The sequence below is a fragment of the Esox lucius genome, chromosome 7 (assembly GCF_011004845.1).
Source record: "Esox lucius isolate fEsoLuc1 chromosome 7, fEsoLuc1.pri, whole genome shotgun sequence".
NCBI lineage: Eukaryota > Metazoa > Chordata > Actinopteri > Esociformes > Esocidae > Esox > Esox lucius.
Genome location: NC_047575.1, coordinates 21,214,246 through 21,240,397, shown reverse-complemented (window position 1 = coordinate 21,240,397; position 26,152 = coordinate 21,214,246). Strand labels below are relative to the sequence as shown.

General features: G+C 42.1%; 1 protein-coding gene across 1 annotated transcript; it reads right to left on the bottom strand.

Annotated features, from left to right (window-relative positions):
* Positions 1-1,196: 1,196 nt before the first annotated feature.
* Positions 1,197-19,036, bottom strand: si:ch211-284e13.4 (insulin receptor substrate 1-B). The gene is made up of 3 exons (XM_020047921.3): positions 18,465-19,036; positions 8,481-11,729; positions 1,197-3,146 (listed from the first exon to the last, which is right to left on the bottom strand). The coding sequence occupies exons 1-3, from the start codon at positions 18,820-18,822 to the stop codon at positions 3,139-3,141; spliced, it is 3,615 nt and encodes a 1,204-aa protein (XP_019903480.2). The 5' UTR covers positions 18,823-19,036; the 3' UTR covers positions 1,197-3,138.
* Positions 19,037-26,152: the final 7,116 nt, after the last annotated feature.

The window sequence follows — 26,152 nt, the reverse complement described above, 5'->3', positions numbered from 1 at the left end:
CAAATGTTAGGCTTCATGGAGATACCACTGACCTGTACATAAAACGAATGCCTTCTAAGCATTATGAAGCAGTACATAATGCATTAAAAACATCTGTGTTTAAATCCCAGCAACTCATATAGAGAGTTTTTTCAAGTCCAAACCAAGATGCATTGGATGAATAAATATTTTTTTACCAGAATAAACACTGTTTCATTTTTACTTATTGATTGGTGTTGTGAAAGACCTCAGAGCTGAAACAAAATGTTCTATCAGACCATTTGTTAATTTTGTTGTTTTTGTTCATTTTAAGGCCAATGTTCTATGTTCTAAAGGGAGTATTCATTCATTTTTGTTAAATTTGAACGTAACTTGAATTCACGATTATCTCCATACTGTTAATGTTTTTGCTTAATCGCATTTCAAGTTTGACTCAGTGGTCTTATAATGTAGGTTTTGGAATGAACAGCTGTTTATACTGTATGTCCTTCCCAATATTTGTATAGTCCAAACCAACAGTGTATGTTGTGCAGATTCAGAAGCCTTTCATGTCATTCGGTGGCATGTTGCATGCGTGCGTGAGGTAGACTGGGACTGTGTATTTAGAAGACTCGGATTATAAGCACATACAGACAACCCCAGGATTATCCTTCCTTACAGTCTGCTCACTGATGTCAGATTATAGTCTAGACTAACCTGTCGGTGGGCAACTTGGGACTACACACAATAAACTAACACTTCACTGCACTCTCATATTGATTAGATCTGAATAGCATTGTCACAGACAAAAAAAGACAAATGACCCACAACAGAGTTTGTTCTTTCCATTTCATTTCTCTGTTAAAAAAAACAAAAAAACAATGTGATAGTGTTTACATCACAGGCAAGAATCAGCATTATTCGGTTTTGAACAGAAATATTTTAAAGAACATTTTCATGAATCCCATGCCCATAACCCTCCCCTGAATCCTACTCATGTTCTACACGGAGCACTGTACATACCCATGGATCCTGCTCATTCTTTTTACAATAGAATACATTATACATCATTGTCAGTCATTGTATTATTCATAACATTAAAATAAGCATACACTCTCCTCAGTAACACCCCCTGATTGTACATATCATATCCTTTTGCAACAGATACTGGCAGGACCTTAAATACGGTGAGGGCTCTCAGTACAGTATGTATATATATATATATATATATATATATATATATATATATATATATATATATATATCTCATTTCTACATCACTTTGTACCGCACAAATCTGAACACACTACAACCACTGAGGACACATGTCTGCAGTTCACTGAATCTTCAGACTTGACAGAATTCTGGTTATTCTAGAAAGCAAAGCGTCTTTATACAGCTACTGTGTTGTATTGTGTGAGAGCGAATATAGAAAAACATAAAAAAATAAGAGGTAAAACAATACCCAGTCAAACACAAAGCTCTTGGACTTGCCAATACTGTAGCTACGGTGGTTAAATGAACCAACATGTCGGGGGGGGGGGGGGGGTGAGGGGGGTTAAGACCAAATGTCCCGTCTTCTCAGATTCTTGACTAATTATTTTGAGGTAAGAGAAGCTCTCTAATGAACATCCCAAATTGAGAATAATTTCAAGAGAATATAAAACATGGGCCCCTATAGTGAGACACACCAAAGGGTAACAACAGTGTAGGCTACCATAGAGAAGCTTGAGTAATCCATCTATGCAATATAGGATCTTGGCACTAAACTTCTCTGCATTAAAGCACAAGATATTGGCAGTAATGGGCAATGTTAAAATCACTAAAGGGATTTCATAAAACTGAACCACTATGTCAAAATGTTTCTAGTACGGAAGATATATAAGGGAAGGGGATGGGAATGAGTGAGGGTAACCATTAGAATGTGTGGACACCAAATAACACAGGAACCCAGGCACTTGAGTGTCTTTTCGGATGCGCAGAGGAAGCAGACCGGTAATTCATCTGTTTGTGCTGTCTTGCTAATCTTTATGGCCTTTCCAAATTGGCAAAAAAACACAAACAGATCTGAGACCAGGCCACAAGAGAGTCATGTGTGATATGAGTTACCAGTCACTGTGAGGAAAGCTTAACAAGAAAGGGAGTGAAGGATTTAAATTAAAAATAAATTAATACAAATTACCCTGTTTATCATTGACAGGCTGTGGCAAGCCTTAATGTGGCCTGGATATAATATAATGAATTGAAATCCATCACCACAACTATTTCTCTCGCTCCTACACACACTCGCACGCACATGCACAGGAATCTGAGCCTGTTCTCAGCCTGTTAGTGTAATATTGTCCTGGCAAACACGAGTATCACACCAGCAAATTTTATCATTACCGTCACCTACTCAGCTGGACCACATGTCTGACTATTAAATTGTGTGTGAGTGTGTGTGTTGTTGTTGGCATTATAGAGTGCAGATTTTTGGCTTAGATCCAGCTGGTGAGTTTCAGGCAGGAGAGTGAGGGGAACGAGAGCTTTCATTGTGGCTGAAGCGTGAGGCACAGATTAAAGTAAAAAGAGGCTATTCTTTTAGTATGTTTCACAAACACAGTAAGGCAGTTTGATAATGCTTACTATAACTATCTAATATGTTTTGTCATTTTCAAAATATTCACAGAATTATATTCAATACATTAGCATAATTTCCCTCTCACAGACCAGTTCAAGAGTCCCTATGTAAAAATCGCTACAATCAGAAAATTAGGCACTTTTAAAAAGTATAATATACATATATATGTAGCTTTCATGAACATATACGATATATTTATTCGTATGTACCTGTATACTATTTATAACAATTTCCATTATGTTATGCTAAAGAAAAAGAAAGAAATATCATTAGCTCCTTTTTATTGGTTAGAGTTGCTGTAATCACTCTTGATTGGCTGGATTCTTCTACCTCAGTGAACCCGTGTTGTGTTGGTTACTCTTTTGGCACACTAGTATTGGACATTAACACATGGTCAGGATGGTGAAGAGTTAATGATGATTTGATAGGCATGCCTTCAACTTTGTTACTCTTCCAGGAGAGGTCAGAAAAGAGATGTACCACTGTTTTCCATCGATCCCATAATGGTTAGTTAGAAGTGTTGGACAATACTGCCCAGATGCCCAGATACAAATGGATCATTAACATTCTGAAAGAAAAGAAGAAACATAAATGTTAACAAATAAATTGCAATAAAACTGCAATGGAGAGGTCTAGGAAATACAATCTTCATATCCAAAGTCAAACAGCAAAATGTTTCAGTTAAATCTTACTGTAATGTCAATCAATTGATTTAGTTCCATTTGTCTTCTTCACGGTGTATAAAGTGGTAAATTAACAATGCTACTAGGGGACTGAAGTATGTTTAGAGTGAGCTTGACTGAATCAAATCCTCTCCCATTTAATTGAGTAAAATATTGGAAAGCTGCATCAAATAGTTATGTTTGGTTAGAATCACAAACCAATCAAGCTATGCAAACATCTCAAGGATGATCAATGGAAACAGGATGCACCTAAGCTCAATGTCAAGGGTCATAGAAAATACTTATGTAAATGTGGTATAAATTTTTTTTATAAATGTACATAAAGACATAAAATCCTGATTAATTTCATACATTTTAGAATAAGGCTGTAACATAAAATGTGGAAAAAAATGAAGGGGTCTGAATACTTTCCAAACACACAGTACATAATTAGCCAACCGCAAACATTGTATTCAAGTTAGATATGCGCCAATGTATCAGCCAGACATTGGTGTAGGCAAACATTTTATAATCGCATCAGCTTCAAATTTGGCAGATTATTTCAGACTGACTGTACTTTTGAATACGCTTCTAATATGCTCCAGTAATATTTATGTTTTATTTTTATACAGGTCTGTGTCCATTTTCTACATGTATATCCAAACACTGTATAATGTACAATTATAGACAGAGAATTTGTATTTATTAATATATAATTTATAAATTTTCATACTTATTTTTATGAATCTTTTGAATTATTAAATTTGCATTTGTTGAAATTAGAAACATTGTGAGAAGCAGATTTTTTATTTAATTCATGCCAGAATACACTTGACCTGATCCACTGCTTCTCATTCACTGACCTGACGCACTGTTTCTCATTCACAGACCTGATGCACTGTTTCTCATTCATTGAGCTAATGCACTGCTTCTCATTCATTGACCTGATGCACTGTTTCTCATTCATTGAACTGATGTATTGCTTGTCATTCATTGCAGTTCCAGCTTATTAAGTGGTAAAACATTGTTTCTTGATCGACTAACATTAGACTTCCCAGCTTTTTCTTATTAGGCAGGTGTATTTGTTTGCATCATCAGTGCATGGACAAAGAGCTATCAATGTATAGTCTTGATTCTAGAATCTGATGCTGTTGTCTGACAACATGAGGACAAAATAAGTGTCTACAAGTAAAGTGTACCACCATCGATTTGAGACATTCCAAAAACATAAGGCATGTCAAAAACAACTGTTTGATTCATTAAGAATACCTGGTAGACCAAAGAAAACCACTTTTTTGTCACCAAAGAATATTTCAATGGTGAAGAAGAAAAGTCTAACAACAACTCAGGAACTCTTTCCAGGTACACATGGATGAGTCAAAAACCAAAAAACACATACACCAGCAGGACATAAGAGAGTACACAAGATTCAAACCACTAATAAGCCTCAAGAACAGAAATTCGATCCCTGCCCTGGGATCATCTCTGCGCCTTGGGAATGCATGGTTGTAAATGGAACTTGCTAACTTGTCTTCATTGATGGTATGAATGCTGATAGCAATAGGATGTATTCTGAAGTGTACAGAAACATCTCATCTGCTCAAATGCAACCAAAAGGCCCTAAATTCATTGGACAGCACTTGCAAGTCATCAATTTGTATTGTTAAATAGAGTTAAACCAAAAGTCTGATCCCAAATATTAGCTACATGCTCTGTGTTCTCTGCCTTTCTGCGTAATGTGGAGAGTGTCTGAGGTGGGAGAAGCTGTGTTACATTTTGTTAGCTAGGTTACGTGTCCATGTCAACATTGTCAATGTACACACTACCTTTTTCTAGCCTAACAGCAAAAACTAGCTAGCATGGTTTGAAACCTATGCTGCAATTTAGTCACGAGATGGATTAAGAAAATTATTTATGTTTGGAACCTTAAACAACTAAATACATCTTTGAAACTGAAAAATGTAATTTCGTTAATAACTCCTAAACACACTGGACGATTTTTTTGTTTTTTGCAGGGATGTAGTCCTCATTAGGAACGTACATAATGAACCATAACATTCTATCTTCTGTGACAAGGAATTAAATCATATGAATAATTCAATCCAGGGTTTGATGGTTTGTAAAACTGTTACGAGATAAGGGTGTGTGTATTGTGGTTAGCATTATATAGTGCGTTTTATTTTTGCTTGAATCCATCGGGTGAGTAAGGCAAGAGAGTGAGGCAACGAGAGAGTTCATTGTAAAAAGACTCTCTCCTGAACCACTGATGATGTAAAACTAATGACATGAAAATGGAATGTTGTTTTGGATTATGTGTGATAAACAGACAAAGCATGACATGAAATTGCTCCAACTAATCTCTTTTAGTATGTATGGTCCAGCCATACATACCAAAATGTACGCAACTGTCACAAAGACGCAGGCCTCATACATCTTCCTGGAAGTTTGAAACACACTGCTAGAGGTAGACTTTCTCCTATAGAGTTAACATTTTCTGGAATGATCTTCCTATCCATGTGACAGATGCAGACACAGTCTCAAATGTAAGTATTTACTGAAGACTAATCTCATCAGTAGGTCCTATGATTGAGTGTTGTCTGGCCTAGGGGCGAAAGCTAGATGTCAAGGTGCTGGATTGATGAACTCTTGTTGTCTCTACCTGGAAGGCTCTAAAAGCTAAGTCACTGGTTAACTTGTGTTCCACCATGCTTTCTATAAGACTATGCATCCAGTCATGGAAGGATTTTTGTTTAAGTCGAAGACAGTGGAATGAGTCACTGGCAAGATCTTTCTGTCCAGTTTTGCCAGCCAGGGGGCTAGTGGTTTGGGAGATAAATATGATAAAAGACCTGATAAATTAGCACAGGTTGGAGTGGTTCTGGTCTGTTCTGCTCACCATCAGTCACTTTCAATCTTAAATTCCTGTTGTGGTAGTAACCTCAATCATTACACACACATCTTTCTTATACTATCTGAATTAAAGATACAATTGTGACATCCAACTAAAAAATATTTTAGACTTTAAAAAACACATTCTCCAGTCAATGTGTATCATGTGTTATGGTTTCCATCACGCTGTAACTCAGTAAATGTTCATATAGTTTTCCTGTTACATGACACGTATGAGATTATATGATTATGCAAATGTATTTAAAAAACGTTTTCAAAAGCGTCTCACTCCAAGGATCTGGGAATTAATCGTAATATGCAGGCGAGCTAAAATCTAAAAGTTGAAGGTATGACTGGTTCTGAGAGTTTAATTATATAAGCACATACTGTACCAGTCAAAGGTTTGGACTCACCCCCAAACGTTTGATTGGCACTGTACATTTACATGGCATTGTAAATTGCATGAAAATCTTATTAGCTTAGATTCCAAGTACACATACAACAAAGGCCTACAGTCAAGATGCCAACTACATGCCAACCAAAACACCTGGCCTCAGTCCTGATCCCTCCAACTACACCCATGTGAACACCTGGTCTCAGTCCTGATCCCTCCAACTACACCCATGTGAACACCTGGCCTCAGTCCTGATCCCTCCAACTACACCCATGTGAACACCTGGCCTCAGTCCTGATCCCTCCAACGACACCCATGTGAACACCTGGCCTCAGTCCTGATTCCTCCAACTACACCCATGTGAACACCTGGCCTCAGTCCTGATTCCTCCAACTACACCCATGTGAACACCTGGCCTCAGTCCTGATTCCTCCAACTACACCCATGTGAACACCTGGCCTCAGTCCTGATTCCTCCAACTACACCCATGTGAACACCTGGCCTCAGTCCTTATCCCTCCAACTACACCCATGTGAACACCTGGCCTCAGTCCTGATTCCTCCAACTACACCCATGTGAACACCTGGCCTCAGTCCTGATCCCTCCAACTACACCCATGTGAACACCTGGCCTTAGTCCTGATTCCTCCAACTACACCCATGTGAACACCTGGCCTCAGTCCTGATTCCTCCAACTACATCCATGTGAACACCTGGCCTCAGTCCTGATTCCTCCAACTACACCCATGTGAACACCTGGCCTCAGTCCTGATCCCTCCAACTACACCCATGTGAACACCTGGCCTCAGTCCTGATCCCTCCACCTACACCCATGTGAACACCTGGCCTCAGTCCTGATCCCTCCAACTACACCCATGTGAACACCTGGCCTCAGTCCTGATCCCTCCACCTACTGGCCTTTCTTTTAATTCTGGGTGCAGTGGGTAAAAAAAGAGCAGTGTAAACACAAAACTCTTTAATTTGCTTCACTAAGGAAACAAAGCAAATATGACTACCTTTGACGTAAGCAAAATCAAAGGACCCAAAATACCTTCTTCATGACATACTGCGGACACATGCACTGAGTGCATCAACAACACTCCCACCAGGTAACGAAGACATCGGACTGTGCTCAGCGGATGGTGTGGTCCCACATACAGCCTCCTGACCATCATACGTGTCACACGCTAGTTTATGGCTCAATGTCAGTCATGCAAAAATAAGAACATGTAAAGTTTAAACTAACCTGTGTTCCACTTACGTTCTGTACCCTAAAAATAGTTTAGGGTGCATATGGAAAGCTCAAAAAGATTATAACCGCTGAGATTGAGATTGGTCATTTAGTATAGCAGAGAACACTGGAGAATTGCTTCAGTGCTAAACTGGTGTATATTTCTCCCCCTCCTCTATCTAATCACAGAGTAATTCAGGGGTGTTGGGACCAGGGCTAAAATAAAACAGTCCCAGTTTACCAAACTCTGCTGTGCTACAAGGCAACAAACGCTATATAGAAGTTCAGTGCCACCCAGGTCCTAATAAAACCAATGTAAGATCTTTTTATAAGCTCTTATTTCTATAGACATCAACGAGCTGGACTTTAAATTTAATGACCCGGCCCAATACACTTTCTAGACAATGTTTCACACGTTCAAAGGTTCTGAGAGGCAATTTGAGAAATGAGTAATGGTGTAAATCTGCTTCCAACCGTGGAAAAAAAACGAAGAAAGAAAACACGCCCTCACTAATTCATTTATTTACTCAGGGAGCATGCATAGTGTGCTGCCTACAAGGAGAGTTGCCAACCAACACCTCAACCCTGAAGACTTTGTATACTGGATGTCTTCTCTATTACACAGAATAACAAAAATGTCTACTACTGATCATGATTTTTGATACCGAATATAGCCTTCCGATGTGTGTGTGCATTGAGTGATAAAACATTGAACATATACCATTACCTTTTCCTTCATTCCTGCTGATCTGATGATGTGTTCTCAGCTCCTCTGACTTGTAGAAATCAATACTGGCATAGGCAGGATTGTTCCCCAAACCAGTCAGGGTCCCCATCATGACTCCCCCACCAGCCCCTCCTTGGACAGGAGCAAAAACGCTGTGGGGTGCGATGGCTCCCCCTTCAAGTCCAGTCTGAGAGTTGGCCTTAGTGGCCAGGTCCAGATCAATGTAGTTAAGGCCTTGTTTAGCAGGCCCAGAGGATAAAGCCTGGGCTGTGGCTACAGCGGGAATGGCACATTGAGACATAGCTGCATGGGCATTCTTCCACGGTGAACACCCCTGTAGCTCTGAATACTGAGGAGGTGCCTGTGTCTCCGACAACGAGCCTGAGGAGGACAGGTGGAGCGGGAGAGAAGTCACAACGAATGTCTCAGAGCGGTGGCGTCTCCGTACCGGCTGGTCACCCCGGTCCCTGGGTGGCCTTCTGCTCTGGTTCTGGTCAGGAGATGAGTAGGACTTTGTAGAGGGGAAGTCAGATTCCTGCTCTACTGATGAAGCTGGGGCAGCGTGCACGCCGGGCGGCGCAGGGTTAAGCTCCGAAGCTAAGCTGAAGGCCATTTCTGTGTAGTCTGTATGAGATGTGGGTCGGTCTGTTGGCACTGCCGCTCTATGCTCACCAGCATTGCCCTCTGCTGCTCGTGGAGAAGACCTGCTATGGACAACACCTCTGGGCTTGGGGGCAATGGCTGGGGGTGGGCTAAAAGGGGACTTTACCGGGGTTCGGGGGGAGGGGCACGGGGAGTTCCCCATTCCTAAGTCCATGTTCACATACTCAGCAGAGGCAGCCAAGGCAGCTGAGGTGGCCAGCGGCGCCGAGAAGCTGCGTGGAAGGTTTGTGGAGCCACTGTGGCATAGAGCTGGTCGGTGCAGGGGCCTCGGGGTTCCATGGGTCATCGCCAGTCCGTGCTCGGGGCCCCACTGGCCCCCTCGCCTGCCCTCCACGTTACCATCCCTGAACACTATGCTGACGTATTCCCCAGGGCTCTGAGGTACTGTAGGGAGGAGGTTCTCCTTAACCCTGGGCAAGGTGTTAGCTTTTGACATGTCCACAGAAATGCTAAGGGGCCGTGGCTTCCTGTGCTGCCCCCCTGGGCCATGTGAAGCGCGTTTCTGCTGGTAGGAGCCGTCTTTGGAGCGTGCTCCCCCATTCTTGAACCCTGGCCCTGTTCTTGTGAGTCGTAGCCCTCCTCCACCCGCCACTGACATGGGCCGATCTTCCAGGCTCTCACTGCTGGCTGAGCTGGAGGAGAAGGATGAAGAGGAGAGGGAGAGTTGACAGCCTCCAGTAGCGCTGTCCCTCTTGTTATAGCCCACTTGACCACCCCGATTTCCGTCAGTGTCATGACTGTGACGCTCATCCTCTTTCCTTTTGCCTTGATCCAAGTCATCCTCGAAGCGTGTGGAAAGCGTGTGTTTGTAGGATCTTGGCAGAGAGAAGTAGGAGTAGACCATCCTGGGCTGTAGCGGGTTCTGTTCTGGTTGTGAGGGGGGGGTGCTGCAAGCTGAGCGGACGCTGATAGGAGACATGTTCATGTAGTCGCTGCCAGCCCGGCTCTCCACGCTGCCCCTGCTACCCCAAATGGCCATACCATGCATGTCTGGCGAGCCGCTGCTGTTGGGGGACATGACCATGTAGCCCTCGGTGACAGGCAGGCGGATGTGCTGGGGGGGAGACACACTGCTGTTGGGGGTCACGGCCATGTGTTCATCATCAGCACCAGGTTTGTGGGCGACATCAGACACAGCCACAGACAGAGGGAGGGAAGCAGGAGGAGTCTTCACTCCAGGTAACATGGACATGTAACCGCTGTCCACTCGTCCTCCTCCTACATCTCCCTCCTCTCCTCGGACCCTGTCAACCTTCACCCGGGTCTCCCCAACAACCCCCCCGGCTGCTGAGCCCACCGATGCCGAGCTCCCTGATCCGCGTCGGCGTGGCACGAAGGTATCTCTGCTAACGCTCCGCGACATGACCGCGTACTCCACGTCCTCATCCTCCTCATCCTCCTTCCTACGAGGGGCCAGGCGTTCATGGGCGGACAGGGGAAGGGAGGCCCTCTTGTTGAGGAGTCTGCGCTCTGTCTCGCACTCCCTGCTAGAGGAGCGCCGCAGCATCCTCCGGCCTTGAGGACGCTGTGACACAGGGACGTTCTCTCTCTGGCCCATCACTATGTAGCTGGAAGAGCCCTCTTCATGGGCATGGTGTCCCATCACTGCATGGGACCCTCCAGGCAGACTTGGAACCAGCATGGAGTGGTCTCCAGGGCTGGATCCGTACTCGTCTGACGAGCCGTAATCACTTGGGGAGCCTGACACAGAGACTCTCTGAGGAACGCGGGTGTAAGAACAGATCATTACACCTCCCATCGCCCCTCCTACCAGTCCACACTCTGAGCCGTGACCAGAGCTGGAGGAGAGGCTTGGGGCTGGGGAGGGGGCTGGGTTTGGGGTGTAGCGGGCCAGACTGAGAGTAATCTTTGCTGGGGTTGGAGCTCTAGTGGGCTTGGGTTTTAAGGTAGGTGTAGTGGAGCATGAGCCGTTTAGGCTGGGACTGGAGCTTGCCCATGCCCCTCTGGCTCCACCTCCACCCTCCTCCGTCCTTCCCCCAATGCTGGCTGTGCGTGCCCTTGGGAACCCGTGGCGTGAAGTGGGCGAAGTGCCTGCTCCTGGGGTCTCGGTCCGAGCTCGTCTGCCAAAGCCCACCTGGCTGGGGGGGAGGTTGGGATGGTGGCGCCGGGTGGGGACACTGATGGGGTTGGAGGCGGTGCCCCCACCACCTGAAGCGCCCACAGACTGGGACTTAGTGCGCTGGCGGAACTCCTCACTGAGAGCCTTCATGGCCTCCAGCAGGGTTTCATGCATGTTCTGAGCCACCACAGAGTCCTCGACCTGCATCCAGAACTCCCCAGGCCCAGTCATGGCCGAGCGGCCCACTTCGATGAAAAAGAAGTTCTCCGAGTGGCCGCAACGGCGGACATTCATCAGCTGCAGGACCACAGCGGCTACGTCAGAGTTGAGCTTGACAAAGTTGACTGTCTTGTCAGTCAGGCACAGCCGGTAGATGCCCACTAGGTTTCGGGCCTGGCCCAGTCCTTTAGGCCACACCTTAACCTGCCACACCTCCTTGAAGATGGAGCCTGGAGGAGAAGGGAGTCCAAACTCACCACTACTACCACAGTCCTCTGGGCTTTTACCTGCAGAGAATGACAACAGAGGCACATTTAAATTTGCAGCAGGCCAAAAAACTATGCAATGAGATATGAAGACACACGTGTATTTTTATCTCTTAGCATACAAAGACAGAGGAAGACAGAGAAAGTGTGGAGAAAGTCGGATATACAACTGCATTGTAAATACAATGAGGGACCATGGAGTAAAAAAAGAGGATGTTTGACAGTCTGGAGCACATTTAGAAACTCTGTAGTCTTCTCTCTGTAGTCTTTGTGTGTCACAAAAGACTACAGATCATTTTGTGTGTCACAAAATTATTGTGACACACAACTAGCACCATAAGTCATTCTCGCAGGAGTTGCTTCATTAATACATTAAATTTCTAATAAACATGTATTGAAGGCTGTATCGTATAGCAAGAACACTACAGGGTTAAGAGAATGTGTGTGTGAGGGGGATAAAATCCCACCTTTAAAGATTACATGTTGCAATTTGGGTAGAGATTAGAATTGTTTTGATAGTGAAAATATATAGATAGTGAAAATATCTTGATCTCACTGGAAGGGTGCATTCAGGGTGAATTTAGAAAGGTCTAAGGCACCACATCTAAGAAATGTGAATGTAACTAAGGTGGGGGTGTTGGTAACATGAATGCCAGGACCCAGGGTTTCCCAGCAGAACATTGCACAGAGCCTCACACTCCCTCCACTGGCTTGTTGTCTTCCTTCTACAGCTACGCAATCTGCTGCATATGGCCCCATATGCAGCAGGTTGTTACAAATTCCTTTTGTAACCATCATTCAAATTTTCTGTGACTTGTGCCACAGTAGACCTTCTGTCTGTTCGGACCAGACGGGTTAGCCTTCGTTGCCCTTGTGCATCTATGAGCCTTGGGCGCCGAACACCACGTCGCCGATTTGTGGTTTGTCCTTCCTGCTGTTTCAGAGATGTTCTGAACCAGTCATCTGGCCGTAACAATTTGACCCTTGTCAGAGTCGCTCAAGTCTTTACTCCTGCCCCATTTCTCCTGCACCCCACCCAACACGTTGACTACGAGAACTGATTGTTCGCTTACCATCTACTCTACTCAGACCTTGATGTGTTCCCCTTGTTAGGAGATGATCAACGTTATTCGCTTCACCTGTGACTGGTCATAATGTTTTCACTCATCAATGTATACAGAGGTTTAAAGTCACCAGCCCCCAACAAAATGTTCAGCTTTTGTTGGCCTACAGCCTGAAATGGGAACCATTAGAATCTGATATATTTCTGGCTTTATATACACACAGTAACCCACAAAATACAAGTGAAAACAAAAATACTATAAACTCTCTAAATTAATTGTAGGGAAGCAGGAGGGGAAAACAGTAAAATACCCTATTTGGATTAGTGAGCACCCCCTGAGTTAATACTTGGTATAAGCACCTTTTGGTTACTAAATTACAGCCATGAGTCTTCTTGAATACAGTGGGGAGAACAAGTATTTGATACACTGCCGATTTTGCAGGTTTTCCTACTTACAAAACATGTAGAGGTCTGTACATTTTATCATAGGTACACTTCAACTGTGAGAGACAGAATCTAAAACCAAAATCCAGATAATCCCATTGTATGATTTTTAAATAATTAATTTGCATTTTATTGCATGACATAAGTATTTGATCACCTACCAACCAGTAAGAATTCCGTCTATCACAGACCTGTTAGTTTTTCTTTAAGAAGCCCTCCTGTTCTCCACTCATTACCTGTATTAACTGCACCTGTTTGAACTTGTTACCTGTATAAAAGACACCTGTCCACACACTCAATCAAACAGACTCCAACCTCTCCACAATGGCCAAGACCAGAGAGTTGTGTAAGGACATAAGGGATAAAATTGTAGACCTACACAAGGCTGGGATGGGCTACAGGACAATAGGCAAGCAGCTTGGTGAGAAGGCAACAACTGTTGGCGCAATTATTAGAAAATGAAGTTCAAGATGACGGTCAATCTCCCTCGGTCTGGGGCTCCATGCAAGATCTCACCTCGTGGGGCATCAATGATCATGAGGAAGGTGAGGGATCAGCCCAGAACTAGACGGCAGGACCTGGTCAATGACCTGAAGAGAGCTGGGACCACAGTCTCAAAGAAAACCATTAGTAACACACTACGCCGTCATGGATTAAAATCCTGCAGTGCATTCTTTGGGGATGCTTTTCTGCAAAGGGGACAGGACGACTGCACCGTATTGAGGGGAGGATGGATGGGGCCATGTATCGCGAGATCTTGGCCAACAACCTCCTTCCCTCAGTAAGAGCATTGAAGATGGGTCGTGGCTGAGTCTACCAGCATGACAACGACCCGAAACACACAGCCAGGGCAACTAGGCAGTGGCTCCGTAAGAAGCATCTCAAGGTCCTGGAGTGGCCTAGCCAGTCTCCAGACCTGAACCCAATAGAAAATCTTTGGAGGGAGCTGAAAGTCCATATTCCCCAGCGACAGCCCCGAAACCTGAAGGATCTGGAGAAGGTCTGTATGGAGGAGAGGGCCAAAATCCCTGCTGCAGTGTGTGCAAACCTGGTCAAGAACTACAGGAAACATATTATTTTAGATTCCATCACTCACAGTTGAAGAGTACCTATGATAAAAATTACAGACTTCTACATGCTTTGTAAGTGGGAAAACCTGCAAAATCGGCAGTGTATCAAATACTTCTTCTCCCCACTGTATGTCTCTACTAACTTTCACCTATTCTTCCTAGTAGAATTGTTTAAGCTCAGGCAAATTGCATGGTGACTGTTTGTGTATTGCACACTTCAAGTCAGATTCTCAGTGGTATTTAGGTCAAGACTCAGAATAGCTCACTCAAGGACATTCACCATTTCAACTTCCAGGCCGAGGGCTGCATGTTCTCCTCAAGATTCTGTCAGTATTTTGTACTGTCCATTTTCTTTTCTATCCTGAAATGTGCTCCAGTTCCTGCTCAAGAGAAACACCCCCACAACAGGATGCTGGCACCACCGTACTTTACTGTATGTATGGTGTTCTTTGGGTTGAAAGATATATTTCAACTTTGAAGGCCTGAAGCTCCTTCAAAGTTGCCATTGGCTTTATGGTAGCCTCTCTGATCAGTCTCCTCCTTGCCTGGTCCTCCAGTTTGGATGAATGGCCTGACCTATGCAATGTGTGGGTGGTGCTTGACACCTTGCACTTCTTAGAAATGGTCTGTGCTCCAAATGTAGGACAAAGACTTAGACATTTTTTACATTTCAATCCCAATTGTAATTGTGGGTTTGATTACAGGCTCAAACTGTCCATAAAAACAGAACTTCTTTCTATAAATGTTCTGAGAAATGAAAGCTATTCCAAGCGAGAAATTGTCAAGAAACTGAAGATCTCATACAACGCTGTGTACTACTCCCTTCACAGAACAGCGCAAACATAAAAAGGAGTGGGAGGCCCCGGTGCACAACTGAGCAAGAGGAAAAATACATTAGAGTGTCCATCCATCCATCCATCTTCTTCCGCTTATCCGGGGCCGGGTCGCGGGGGCAGCAGTCTAGAGTGTCTAGTTTGAGAAACACATGCCTGAAAGGTCCTCAACTGGACACCAGTCTCTACGTCAACAGCGAACAGGCGAATCTAGAATAATGGCATTCCAGGCAGAGTTGCAAAGAAAAAACATATCTCAGACTGGCCAACAAAAAGAAAGATTAAGAATGGCAAAATTACACAGACACTAGGCCGAGGAAGACTGGACGTGAAATAGACAGGTTAAGTTTGAGGTGGTCAGGTCCCAATGAAGAACATTTGTGAGTCGTAGACCAGATGAAAAGATGCTGGAGGAGTGCTTGATGCCATCTGTCAAGCATAGTGGAGGCAATGTGATGGACTGGGGGTCCTTTGGTGATGGTAAATTGGGATATATAGGGTAAAAGGGATCTTGAAGAAGGAAGTCTATTACTCCATATTGCAAAGCCATGCTATACCCTGTGGATGGCTCTTGATTGGAGATAATCTCCTCCTACAGGAGGACAGGACAATGACCCAAAGCACAGCTCCAAACTATGCAAGAACTATTTAGGGAAGAAGCAGTTAGCGGGTATTCTGTCTATAATGGAGTGGCCAGCACAGTCATCGGATCTCAAACCTATTGGGCTGTTGTGGGAGCAGCTTGACCGTATGGTACGTAAGGAGCGCCCATCAAGCCAATCCAAGTTGTGGGAGGTGAAAAAAAACATGGGATGAAATCTCTCCAGATTACCTCAACAAATTGACAACTAGGATGCCAAAGGTCTGCAAGGCTATAATTGCTCCAAATGGAGGATTCTTTGACGAAAGCCATGTTTGAAGGACACAAATATTATTTCCATTAAAAGTCAATATTTCTAACCTTGTCAATTAATATATTTCCTATTCATCTTGCTATATTTCCTATTCACACACATTTCATGTATGTTTTCATGGAAAACAAGGCCATTTCTAAGTGATCCCAAAATGTTTAACGGTTGTGTATATATGAATATTCGCTACTTTAAAAGCATGTTTTGCCATATAAATAAATGTCTCAGTGAAAAGTCATTAATTCATTATGAATGCTAGAATGTTTTTATAAATACCTGTCATTGAAAATAACATTAGAATTCTAAATGAAACCTTCCTATGCTTTACATTACAAATGATGTTATGCTAAAGTCTTGATATTCATCCTATGAAAATGTATCTTCTGAAGAAGCTATATCTTTGGCTTAATTTCTGCCACCTAGTGCTGTGCAATTTCCAAAATGTTGGTTATGTTTTGCTTATGAAATTACTAATTGAAAGAATGTCTATTAAATTACTTTAATTTCAGTCTTTTTTATGTGAGCTCAACGCACCGTGACTCTAGAGAGAAATCAAATAATTAATGAGAGAATCTTTGGAACGAACAAATTGGGACGCTGGGCTTTAGGGAAATGTTTCATTATGCAAATACTCAATCTAGTTCAGCGCAGAGAACTTGGTAATTAACTACAATAACCATAATCCACTGTGCGCTGGGAAACGCAACGCTGATCGCTACTTCTACATTTGAGTCACTTAACTGATGCTCTTATCCAGAGCATTTATTATTTAATTATTATTGATTGCATATATTTGGTACCCATAGTATCTTTTTTGTTATGGGGAGGAGTGGATAAAATTGCCAGATGGAAGCTGGTAAGGTTTTGCTTGCCATGGTAATACGAGGGTCAGATTGGAAATGTAGCCAGGACACCAGGGTTAACAACATCTACTCTTCTTCAGCAATCCATTTAGATGCTCAATTATAGATGATGTAAAAAACTACATATGCAAATCTCACCTTCTCAGCATGTAGTTAATCAAATTTCAGTAATCAAATAGGATAAAACAAGTGAGTTGGATTCTGTGATCTTGATATTTTGAGTAGTAAATGAGATTTATCCAATTTCATTATTTTCAACAAAAACAAAAAACTTCTCCAAAACATCCAGATTGGTCTGATACTATATAGCAGCAACAGAGGATTGATTTGTCTTTTTTTGGTTTACCTTTTTGTTACCTTTGTAAAAATGACCATCCTGACAATCTTTGTTGACAATGTGTGGTTTTTCTGTAATCTTCTTGAATTTATGTTTAGCAAGGTATTCACTGTAAATGTGAATTGTTTCTCAGCTGACCTGAGAAAATAATGGTTAAATAAATAAATAAAATCTAGGAAACTTTTTAAAAACTGGCTAAACAAATTGTTGTTACACAACTCGCCCAGTAGAGGTCAATACTGAGACCTATCCAAAGTACTGGAGTCTGGATTCTGTGATCTTGGTGTTGTGGTATTTTGACTGGAATGCCCCCTCCACACACACACACACACACACACACACACAAAGGTTGTGGAAAAAAAAGAAGAAATGGCAGCAGGTTATTAGTACAGTGGCGTTAGGCCACTGATCATCATACTGTAGCTCCACATGAGTAGAAACAGACATGCAGGCCTACTGTAGGTTTTGTCTGTGCCTACTGACGCCAAAACAGAAAATGCCATATAGACCAAAACCAATAAAAACAGATGTAATGTTGATTAAATGTTTAAATGTGCAAATAATAGAAATCATATGTGTAATTACTAAATTCATTATTATGATACCATATTACAATTGCAGCGACAGCGGTGTTACGGCATAACAACCAAACACGAGGGAAAAGCCGTTTTCCAATTAAACAAGGAGACGCTGCGGCTCTCCTCCCTGCCAGGCAACGCAATAGCACAGTAGTAGGTTACGCGCACGACATGCAGAACGATGTGTAGAAAAACAAAAACATACAACACTCGGATATACTCGGCTGCGTCCTCTGCAGTAGCCTATGCGTTATAAATGGTGTGCTGCAGCCAATTCTCACGAATACGAATAGAAAATAATATATTTGTTTATGCCCGTTGCAATATGTGTCATCTAAACATCACAGTAGCCTAAAATATTGGTTAATATTATACCCCAAAATATATTTACAACATTTCTCAGACACACATGCAGCAGTGGTCCACCACCCCTTTTGAGCTGTATGCACCTGCTCTATTAATTGACCTATGCGATTTATAATAGTGACATGCTATATTTCATTTAGGTTACTATTGGCCACAAAGGATACATTACTGATGTCGTTACAGATGTGAATGTCAAATGGATGTCAATTCAGAAAGGCTAGACCAAATTGACCCATGCAGAATAAACGTGTAAGAAGAATAATGCTCACAGTAAACCTATGTATAGCTTACATTTCCACTGAAGATCCAGCATGGCTTGGTACCATTCATCCTGGACCTCCTCGCTATCTGCTGCAATGGCAAAGCTCTCCCCGCGGGTATACAGCACTATCATGTGCTTGTTCTTGGAATCCGCCCGCTTGTTGATGTTAAAGCAAGTCTCCAAATTCAGTGCCTTTTTTGGGACAGGTGACTTGCTGCGGAATTTCTTTTCATTCTCATAATATTCTAGTCGGGCAGGGCCCTGTTCCGAGGCTTCCCTCAAAACGAAGAATCGCCGGTGCATAGACTTCTGCTTGCGAAGATAACCGCTTTTCCGAATGTCCTCGAAGCTCTGCTGTTGTAGCAGCTCTACTGCCTGGTTCTCCATTGCTAGGCAGGTCTAGCTTGTTTTGCTAGTGATTGCTTAAAATCTCCCCACTAAAACGGGTACACTGTTAATTTATTAACACAAATCACTGTTCTCCTTCTCATCGTATCCTTAGAGTAAAGCATCCAGCGTGTGTGTTTTCAGAAAAAGCGAGCTAATTTGAGCATGTGTTATTTCTATATATCAGCCTTTCTCCGTCTGCGCACACACAGAGGCGTGCACATGCGGAGAGCGACGTATGCACTGCTCGCATATAGCCAACTATATGCTATTGCTAGAGTAGTACCCGGACTAGGCTACACCTACTCAGTCTGTTAAATAGCCTGGCCTACTACTCCAAATCCACTTTACTATAGATGTCCCATAACTGCCGCACACTGACAATAATAGTTGCGGACATTGTGTTCAAGTTAATTATCAAAAGAAACACAGATTTCTGTTTTTTGTTTGCCACACCCTTGAACCCTTCTGTCAATCTAAACATCTTGACGATAATAGTAGACTAATTCATGTAGGCCTGTGATATCGCAATTATTATTTTTTTTGGTCTGATCAGAAAATATGTAGGCTGTAACATAACTAATAAGCCTATATGTCCTATGGACCATGGGATGTCATAAATACGCATTAGGAGTATAGATCGTTCTTCCAATTCGGAATATTTTTGAATTTACAATAAAATACGTGTATGATGTCATTATGTCATTAAAACAACCCATATAAGGAGTGTACTTACGGAAGCAAGTGCTGTAGGACTATTTATGATAAATGTAGGTCTATAGTTTTGTTTTAATGAAATAAGAGTAAATACAGAGCCTTTTAAGTGTCATGGTAAACAAAATGACAGGCTAATCCTTATCATTCCCTTCATTATTTATTCATTCTATTCTGTATTTATTTATTCATGTATATAACCCACAGAATCGAACGCACGTCTGTTTCATGGATCGATAGAGTTCTACTTCAATCTGGGATTTAATTACAAATATATTAATCACGTTTTCAATGTTATACACAAGAACGTCCTCAGCCATGTCAACTCTGAAACGTTTCTTGCCCCAGTAGGCCTACGGGTGATACAGTAGGTGCATTGATGCGATGATGCATGTACGGAAAGCAGACGAACACCTATTCTTTCAACGCTGCTGACAACATTCTTCGTGAGGCATTTTGAAAAAACATTTGGTATTTGCGTTAACAAAATAGTGTACCAGATGGTTCGAATGTGGTTAGAATAAGATGTGACGACTTTTTCTGTAATTCCAAATGTATCCCTATAGGCTAAGTACTGCGGCTCCTGTAGCCCTGTAGTTCTCCTCTCATACACTTTTCTGCCAAAAAAAATGCCTTGATTGATGCCTTGAATGATGACAGTCATTGTGCACTGAAAGAAATCAGCTGTCTTTAAGATTGAGTCAACTTTTTTGCATATTTGTATGTAGCGGTAGAAAGACACATCTTTGTATGTTACAAAAATGTAGGTACAGACAATTTAAGCTGTTCCACAGTCATCATTTTGAGTGTTATTAACTTAACTTTAAGACTTTCAAAGAAGCATTTATAAGTCAAACCAACAATGGGAACTAATTTTTATTTAAAAGTTTTTAATTTAGATTTAGATTTACTTTTCTAATTTAGAACCGACTTTTTCTGATTAATTACAAAAAATTATTTGTTCCAGTTTACTTTGATACAAACAGCTTTGCTTTAAACATTATCCACAGGAGACAAACTGCATCAGATGTAAACATTTATTTGCTGAAAACACTGCAGGCATGTACTGTATTTACATCTCAGGGTTCAATTAGTGCCATTTAGTGCGAAACAACCATCAGCTACATAACTTCTAATGGCTAGTAGCCTACCATGCACATTTACTTTTGCCAAAGAATAGACAGAACACTTAAGTTGCATGTGTGCAGTGCAGTATGTGTGAATATGTGCAACGGTTTTGTGTGATTCTGTGCTTGTGTGCGTGCCGGGGTATGTGCCACTTTTGACACTGCCAGCTAAACATATAAACCTGGAGTCCTAACTAGCGTGTTCAGTGAAGTCCACAAAAAAAAATACCTGACAATACTCGCCATTAGTCTGCAAACTGACCATGAGATTGTGGACCTTGGTTGAATTTAATTTGTTCAAATCCTCCTGCTCCAGAAAGATCTTCAGTAAAACCGTGAACATATAATTCAGTTTCTGTGGTTAGCTTAGTTCCAAGGCATGTATAAGCCTCATCAGGTAGGTGCATACATGTGCCACACTGGGAATACCAGAAAGGATTTCTGCTCCCTTGATACTATCTTAGCTTGCTTGTTGGTGCCTTCATAACTGAGTTTGCTGACCACAAAGATGTTGAGCATCATTGTAACAAGTTCCTCTTGGATGGTAGCAGAATCGTTAACATCAACAATCTGGAATCCACAAGAGAAAATAAACTTTAAACGTATTGTACACCGCAATATTGACCTATTGTAATTCATTAAATCTACAGTAATTAGTTAAACAGAACTTTAAAGCGTACTGTAATTCATTATATAGAATGCTAAAAATGACTGTCGTTAATTCTACAGCAATTTTCCTCTGGTATGAACTACAGTATGTTGCCAGTAAGTTACTGTTTTATTTTCACGACCAGTATTTTCACGATATACAGTTTTTCACAGGTCTATCATATATCATTCAATGAAATGTAAAGAACAACATAGAACCACTGAAGCTTTACCAAATAATACCAACATTTTCTCTGACCCACTGAATCAATCAAACATTTGCCAAATGATGTTGTAGCTGTGATGCCACAAGTGTAATGTGTGCATAAAAATGAGGCAGAAACAATAGTCCATGCTACACTGTGACTAACAGAACCAATATATACTCAACTAATGATTAAGTGAAAACAGGTGCGTCCTCGGGGTGCACCGCTGCCATCACTCTCTGGCCGGTGGTTAGTATCCTGGCCAGGTGGAATGCCGGATAGGAAGAGGAGCTGCGGTGCCATGCGGTGCCATGCAGAGCCGACGTCACAGTAGCTACATGCTTTCATCCAGTGTCGAATAAACCAGGGGCCCCAGATTTTGATTAACCTGGTAAAGATACAACAGTTACCGACCAGGGCTAGAAAAAAAAAGCCTGAACAAATTATTACTTTATTAATAGATTAATAGACAACTTTCACCATAACTGTGTCTACAACTTGGCTGCCTACAATTTTCCACATGGCAATTGCAGGGAGGGGGTCACCATCATATACATTTTGTCACCATGCCCATGTGGCAGGAATCGCCCAATAAGGGGTCAGTTAGGTTCTCTGACCACTAGTGGGCCCCCAACCACTAGGGAGCCCTGAATGCTAGAGGATATGGGGCATTAAATCAAATTTTGCTTAGGGCCCCTGAAAGGCTATGCCCACAAAACACCATAGTGTTTGGATGTACATTGTCTAGGCCTATTGCTATCAGGGTAGTGGCCAATGTCAGTTTTCTCCTTGTTGGTCAAACATGCTATTGATTCATTCATTAACCAAAGAACAAACTAACTAACTAGCTCAAAGGCTAGCTAGATGGAGCAGGCAAGGTATTTTACTCTGAAATCCGCTTGTTCATGTAGCTAGGAAACAAAAATTCTGGTACTGGGAATGATTATCCACCTTTTTTGCTTAATAAGGATTGAATAAACCAAACACTGACCCGATCGTCCATATAAAACATCAACACTTGATTGCATAGACCAGATATAGATGAGAAAACATGCTATTGATTCCAATACATTAAATTGAAATACCCTTTTAAAAATGGAATTACTAACAACTACAATATTATAAATGTATCAGTTTTAATTAATGTGCTGAAATTACTATCTTTCTGAGTAACCTTTTGTGGCAGAGTATTCCATGATGACATTAATACAAGGGCAAAACATCCAGTCAAACATTGTGGAGGACAAAGTTAAAACGGCCTGTGACAAAAGCCACACAGTTCACAGCCTATTATTTTGTAATACAATCATTTTGTACTAGTGCATACTACTTGGAGCAACCTTGTTACATACAGTATACAAATAATTACCCATCCCAGTATATTAAAATAAAACAGTAACTTCAGACCAGTTGCCAACTTGCCAACAACAAAATTCATCCTCAGATGCACTTTTATCTTGATGGGCATTACAATTATAATCTACAATTGACATTATTTGTACAAAATGATAGTGGCATAACATTTACAATATATATTTTTTAATTGTTCATCGAAATTATTTGTGCAACAATTGTCAACTAAAATGTCAAAATCGTGACAGCCCTACATGTGACAGGAAATAGAAGCACAGGGGTCTAGGAAAAACGTATAAAACTCTAGAGGACTCTAAGTGATGGCCAGTCCTCTTCTGGCCTACTGTGGTGGACTTTATTTTCATCTTCGAAACATCGCAAAAATTAGAAACTTCCTATCAAAAACGGATGCAGAAAAATTAATCCATGCTTTCGTTACTTCTAGATTAGATTACTGCAATGCTCTTATCTCTGGTTATCCAGACAAATTAATAAATAAACTTCAATTAGTGCTGCACACAGCTGCTAGAATCCTAACTAGAACAAAAAAATTTGAACACATTACTCCTGTCCTGGCGTCCTTACATTGGCTGCCTGTTAGGGTTAGGGCTGATTTTAAGGTTTTACTCTTAACCTATAAATCAATACATGGACTTGCTCCTACTTACCTTGCTGAAATGATCCAGCCATATATACCTACACGTAACCTTAGATCGCAAGACGCAGGCCTTTTAATTGTACCTAGAATTTCTAAACAAACAATTGGCGGCAGGGCCTTTTCTCATAGAGCTCCACTCCTGTGGAATGATCTGCCAATTAAGGTTAGAAATGCAAACTCAGTGCAAACTTTCAAGTGTCTACTAAAAACTCATCTCTACAGCACGGTTTATAATTAGGTGTAGCCTGGCCCGGGGGCGTGAAGGTGACCAGTAGGCTTGATACTGTCCACCCTTGCTGTCTTGCCAGGTGGGCTCTCGTCGCCACTGGGATGCCCTCCCTCCAATGCCCTTCGGGGGAAGAGTCACTGGCTTGTTGTTGACTCTCTATTGCGCACTTGTGCAGTTGGGCTGTACGCTACTAGCAATACTCGGCCCTCATTCAGGGGGGTTGCGGTTGGTGGGTGTCCCTTTGGTTGATGCCTGGCAATGTGGTTGGATTGATTTCCTGCCTGTTGGGCCCTGTCCGGGGCCTCCCCCGGGTAGGGCCACAGTGTCACCGGACCCCCCCGTCTCAGTTTCCAAGGTGTTACGCTGCTATATTATTGTGCTGGGGGACATGAGGGATGTACTACTAACTTTTCTCAGTTTCCTCCAATTTTAAATTTTAGAAGGAGATGAGGTCCTGGTCCACACCTGCGGATTACCTGGTTTGGGGGGACCGTTGCTGTTCCTGTCCTTGTCCACCTGGTCATACTTCTGACCTAGTCTAAAATCAAATATACTCTGGATTTAGCCAAGAGAAATTTATTTATTACTCCAATTGGACTCTTAATATCTCACCCGGCACAGCCAGAAGAGGACTGGTCACCCCTCTGAGCCTGGGTCCTCTTTAGGTTTCTTCCTAAAATTCGACCTTCTTAGGGAGTTTTTCCTAGCCACTGAAATTCATCACTACTGTTGTTTGCTCCTTGGGGTTTAAGGCCGGGTGTCACTGTAAAGCACTTTGTGACAACTGCTGTTGTAAAAAGCGCTTTATAAATAAATTTTGATTGATTGATTGATATGTGGCACGCCTGGTACAGCAGTTGTTGGCAGCCCACTGACTGCTGTTTGGTTTGGTGACTCATCACTGCTGACAGTGAATGCTCCTCAACAGGAGCAGGTGGGGACACCTGGGCATGGCTCGACAAAGATCCAAAGGCAGAGGCAGGCTTGGCTGAAGAGGTAGAAGCAAGTTGTCTCCCAGGTGCGAGGGCCATAAGGTCTACCAGTGAAATTCCCTAATTTCAATTCAAGACAGCTGACAACTTGTCCTCAGACTGTTTTTCTAATTCTGTAATATTTATCAAGCAAGTTCATTTATATAGCACAGTTCATACATTGAAGCAATTCAATGTTCTTTACAAAGAAAAATATATGAAAACAATAAAATAAAAACAAATACTCAAATGAAAACATCAAAGCAAATGAATACATCATAATAATAAAAAAATACAATAAGAAAATATATAAAGATTAAAAGTGGGAAGCTATAAGGCTAACAATTAAAAGTGGGAAGCTATAAGGCTAAACAGTGTGGTTAAGTTTAAGTGCTCAGTCATAGGCAGGTGAGAAGAGAAGTGTTTTTAACCTGGATTTAAAAATGTATACGTTTGGGGCACTTCTAAGATCTTCTGGTAGTTTATTCCAGTTTTGTACAGCATAAGTGCTAAAAGCAGCTTATCCATTGTTAGTTTGGACTTCTACTAGCTGACCTGTGTTCATGGATCTAAGAGCCCTGCTCGGTTTATATTCTTCAAAACATATCAGAAATGTATTCGGGTCCTAAACCATTCAGAGATTTATAAACTAAAAGCACCACATTGAAATCTATTCTGTAACTGACTGGAAGCCAATGCAAAGATTTAAGAACCGGAGTGATGTGTTCTGTTCTCTTGGTCCTGGTTAACATTCTAGCAGCAGCATTCTGAACGAGCTGCAGTTGTTTTAGTCTTTTTTGGGAGTCCAGTTAAGAGGCCATTACAGTAGTCAACCCTATTAGCGATAAAAGCATGGATGAGCTTCTCTTGTTCTTTTTGGGACACCAAGCCTTTGATTCTGGCTATATTATTTAGATGATAGAATGCTGTTTTGGTGACCGCTTTGATATGACTGTTAAATGTGAGGTTTGAGTCTATCAGGACACCAAGATTACACACTTGATCCCTGGTTTTAAGGGCCCGAGAATCCAGCTCTTTACTAATACTTGTTCTTTTATTTTTGTTGCCAAACACAATAATCTAATTTTTGGCCCACTCCTCCATACAGACCTCCAGATCCTTCAGGTTTCGGGGCTGTCGCTGGGCAATACAGACTTTCAGCTCCCTCCAAAGATTTTCTATTGGGTTCAGGTCTGGAGACGGGCTAGGCCACTCCAGGACCTTGAGATTCTTCTAACGGGGCCACTCCTAAGTTGCCCTGGCTGTGTGTTTCGGGTCATTGTCATGCTGGAAGACCCAGCCACGACACATCTTCAATGCTCTTACTGAGGGAAGGAGGTTGTTGGCCAAGATCTCGCGATACATGGCCCCATCCATCCTCCCCTCACCGTCATCTTTAACATCTTCCATTTTCTAATAACTGC

Coding starts and splice junctions, on each gene's coding strand:
- si:ch211-284e13.4 (XM_020047921.3), bottom strand. CDS start 18,822: ATGGAGAACCAGGCAGTAGAGCTGCTACAACAGCAGAGCTTCGAGGAC. Junction 11,730..18,464: donor GCTGGATCTTCAGTGGAAAT/GTAAGCTATACA, acceptor CATTCTCTGCAG/GTAAAAGCCCAGAGGACTGT.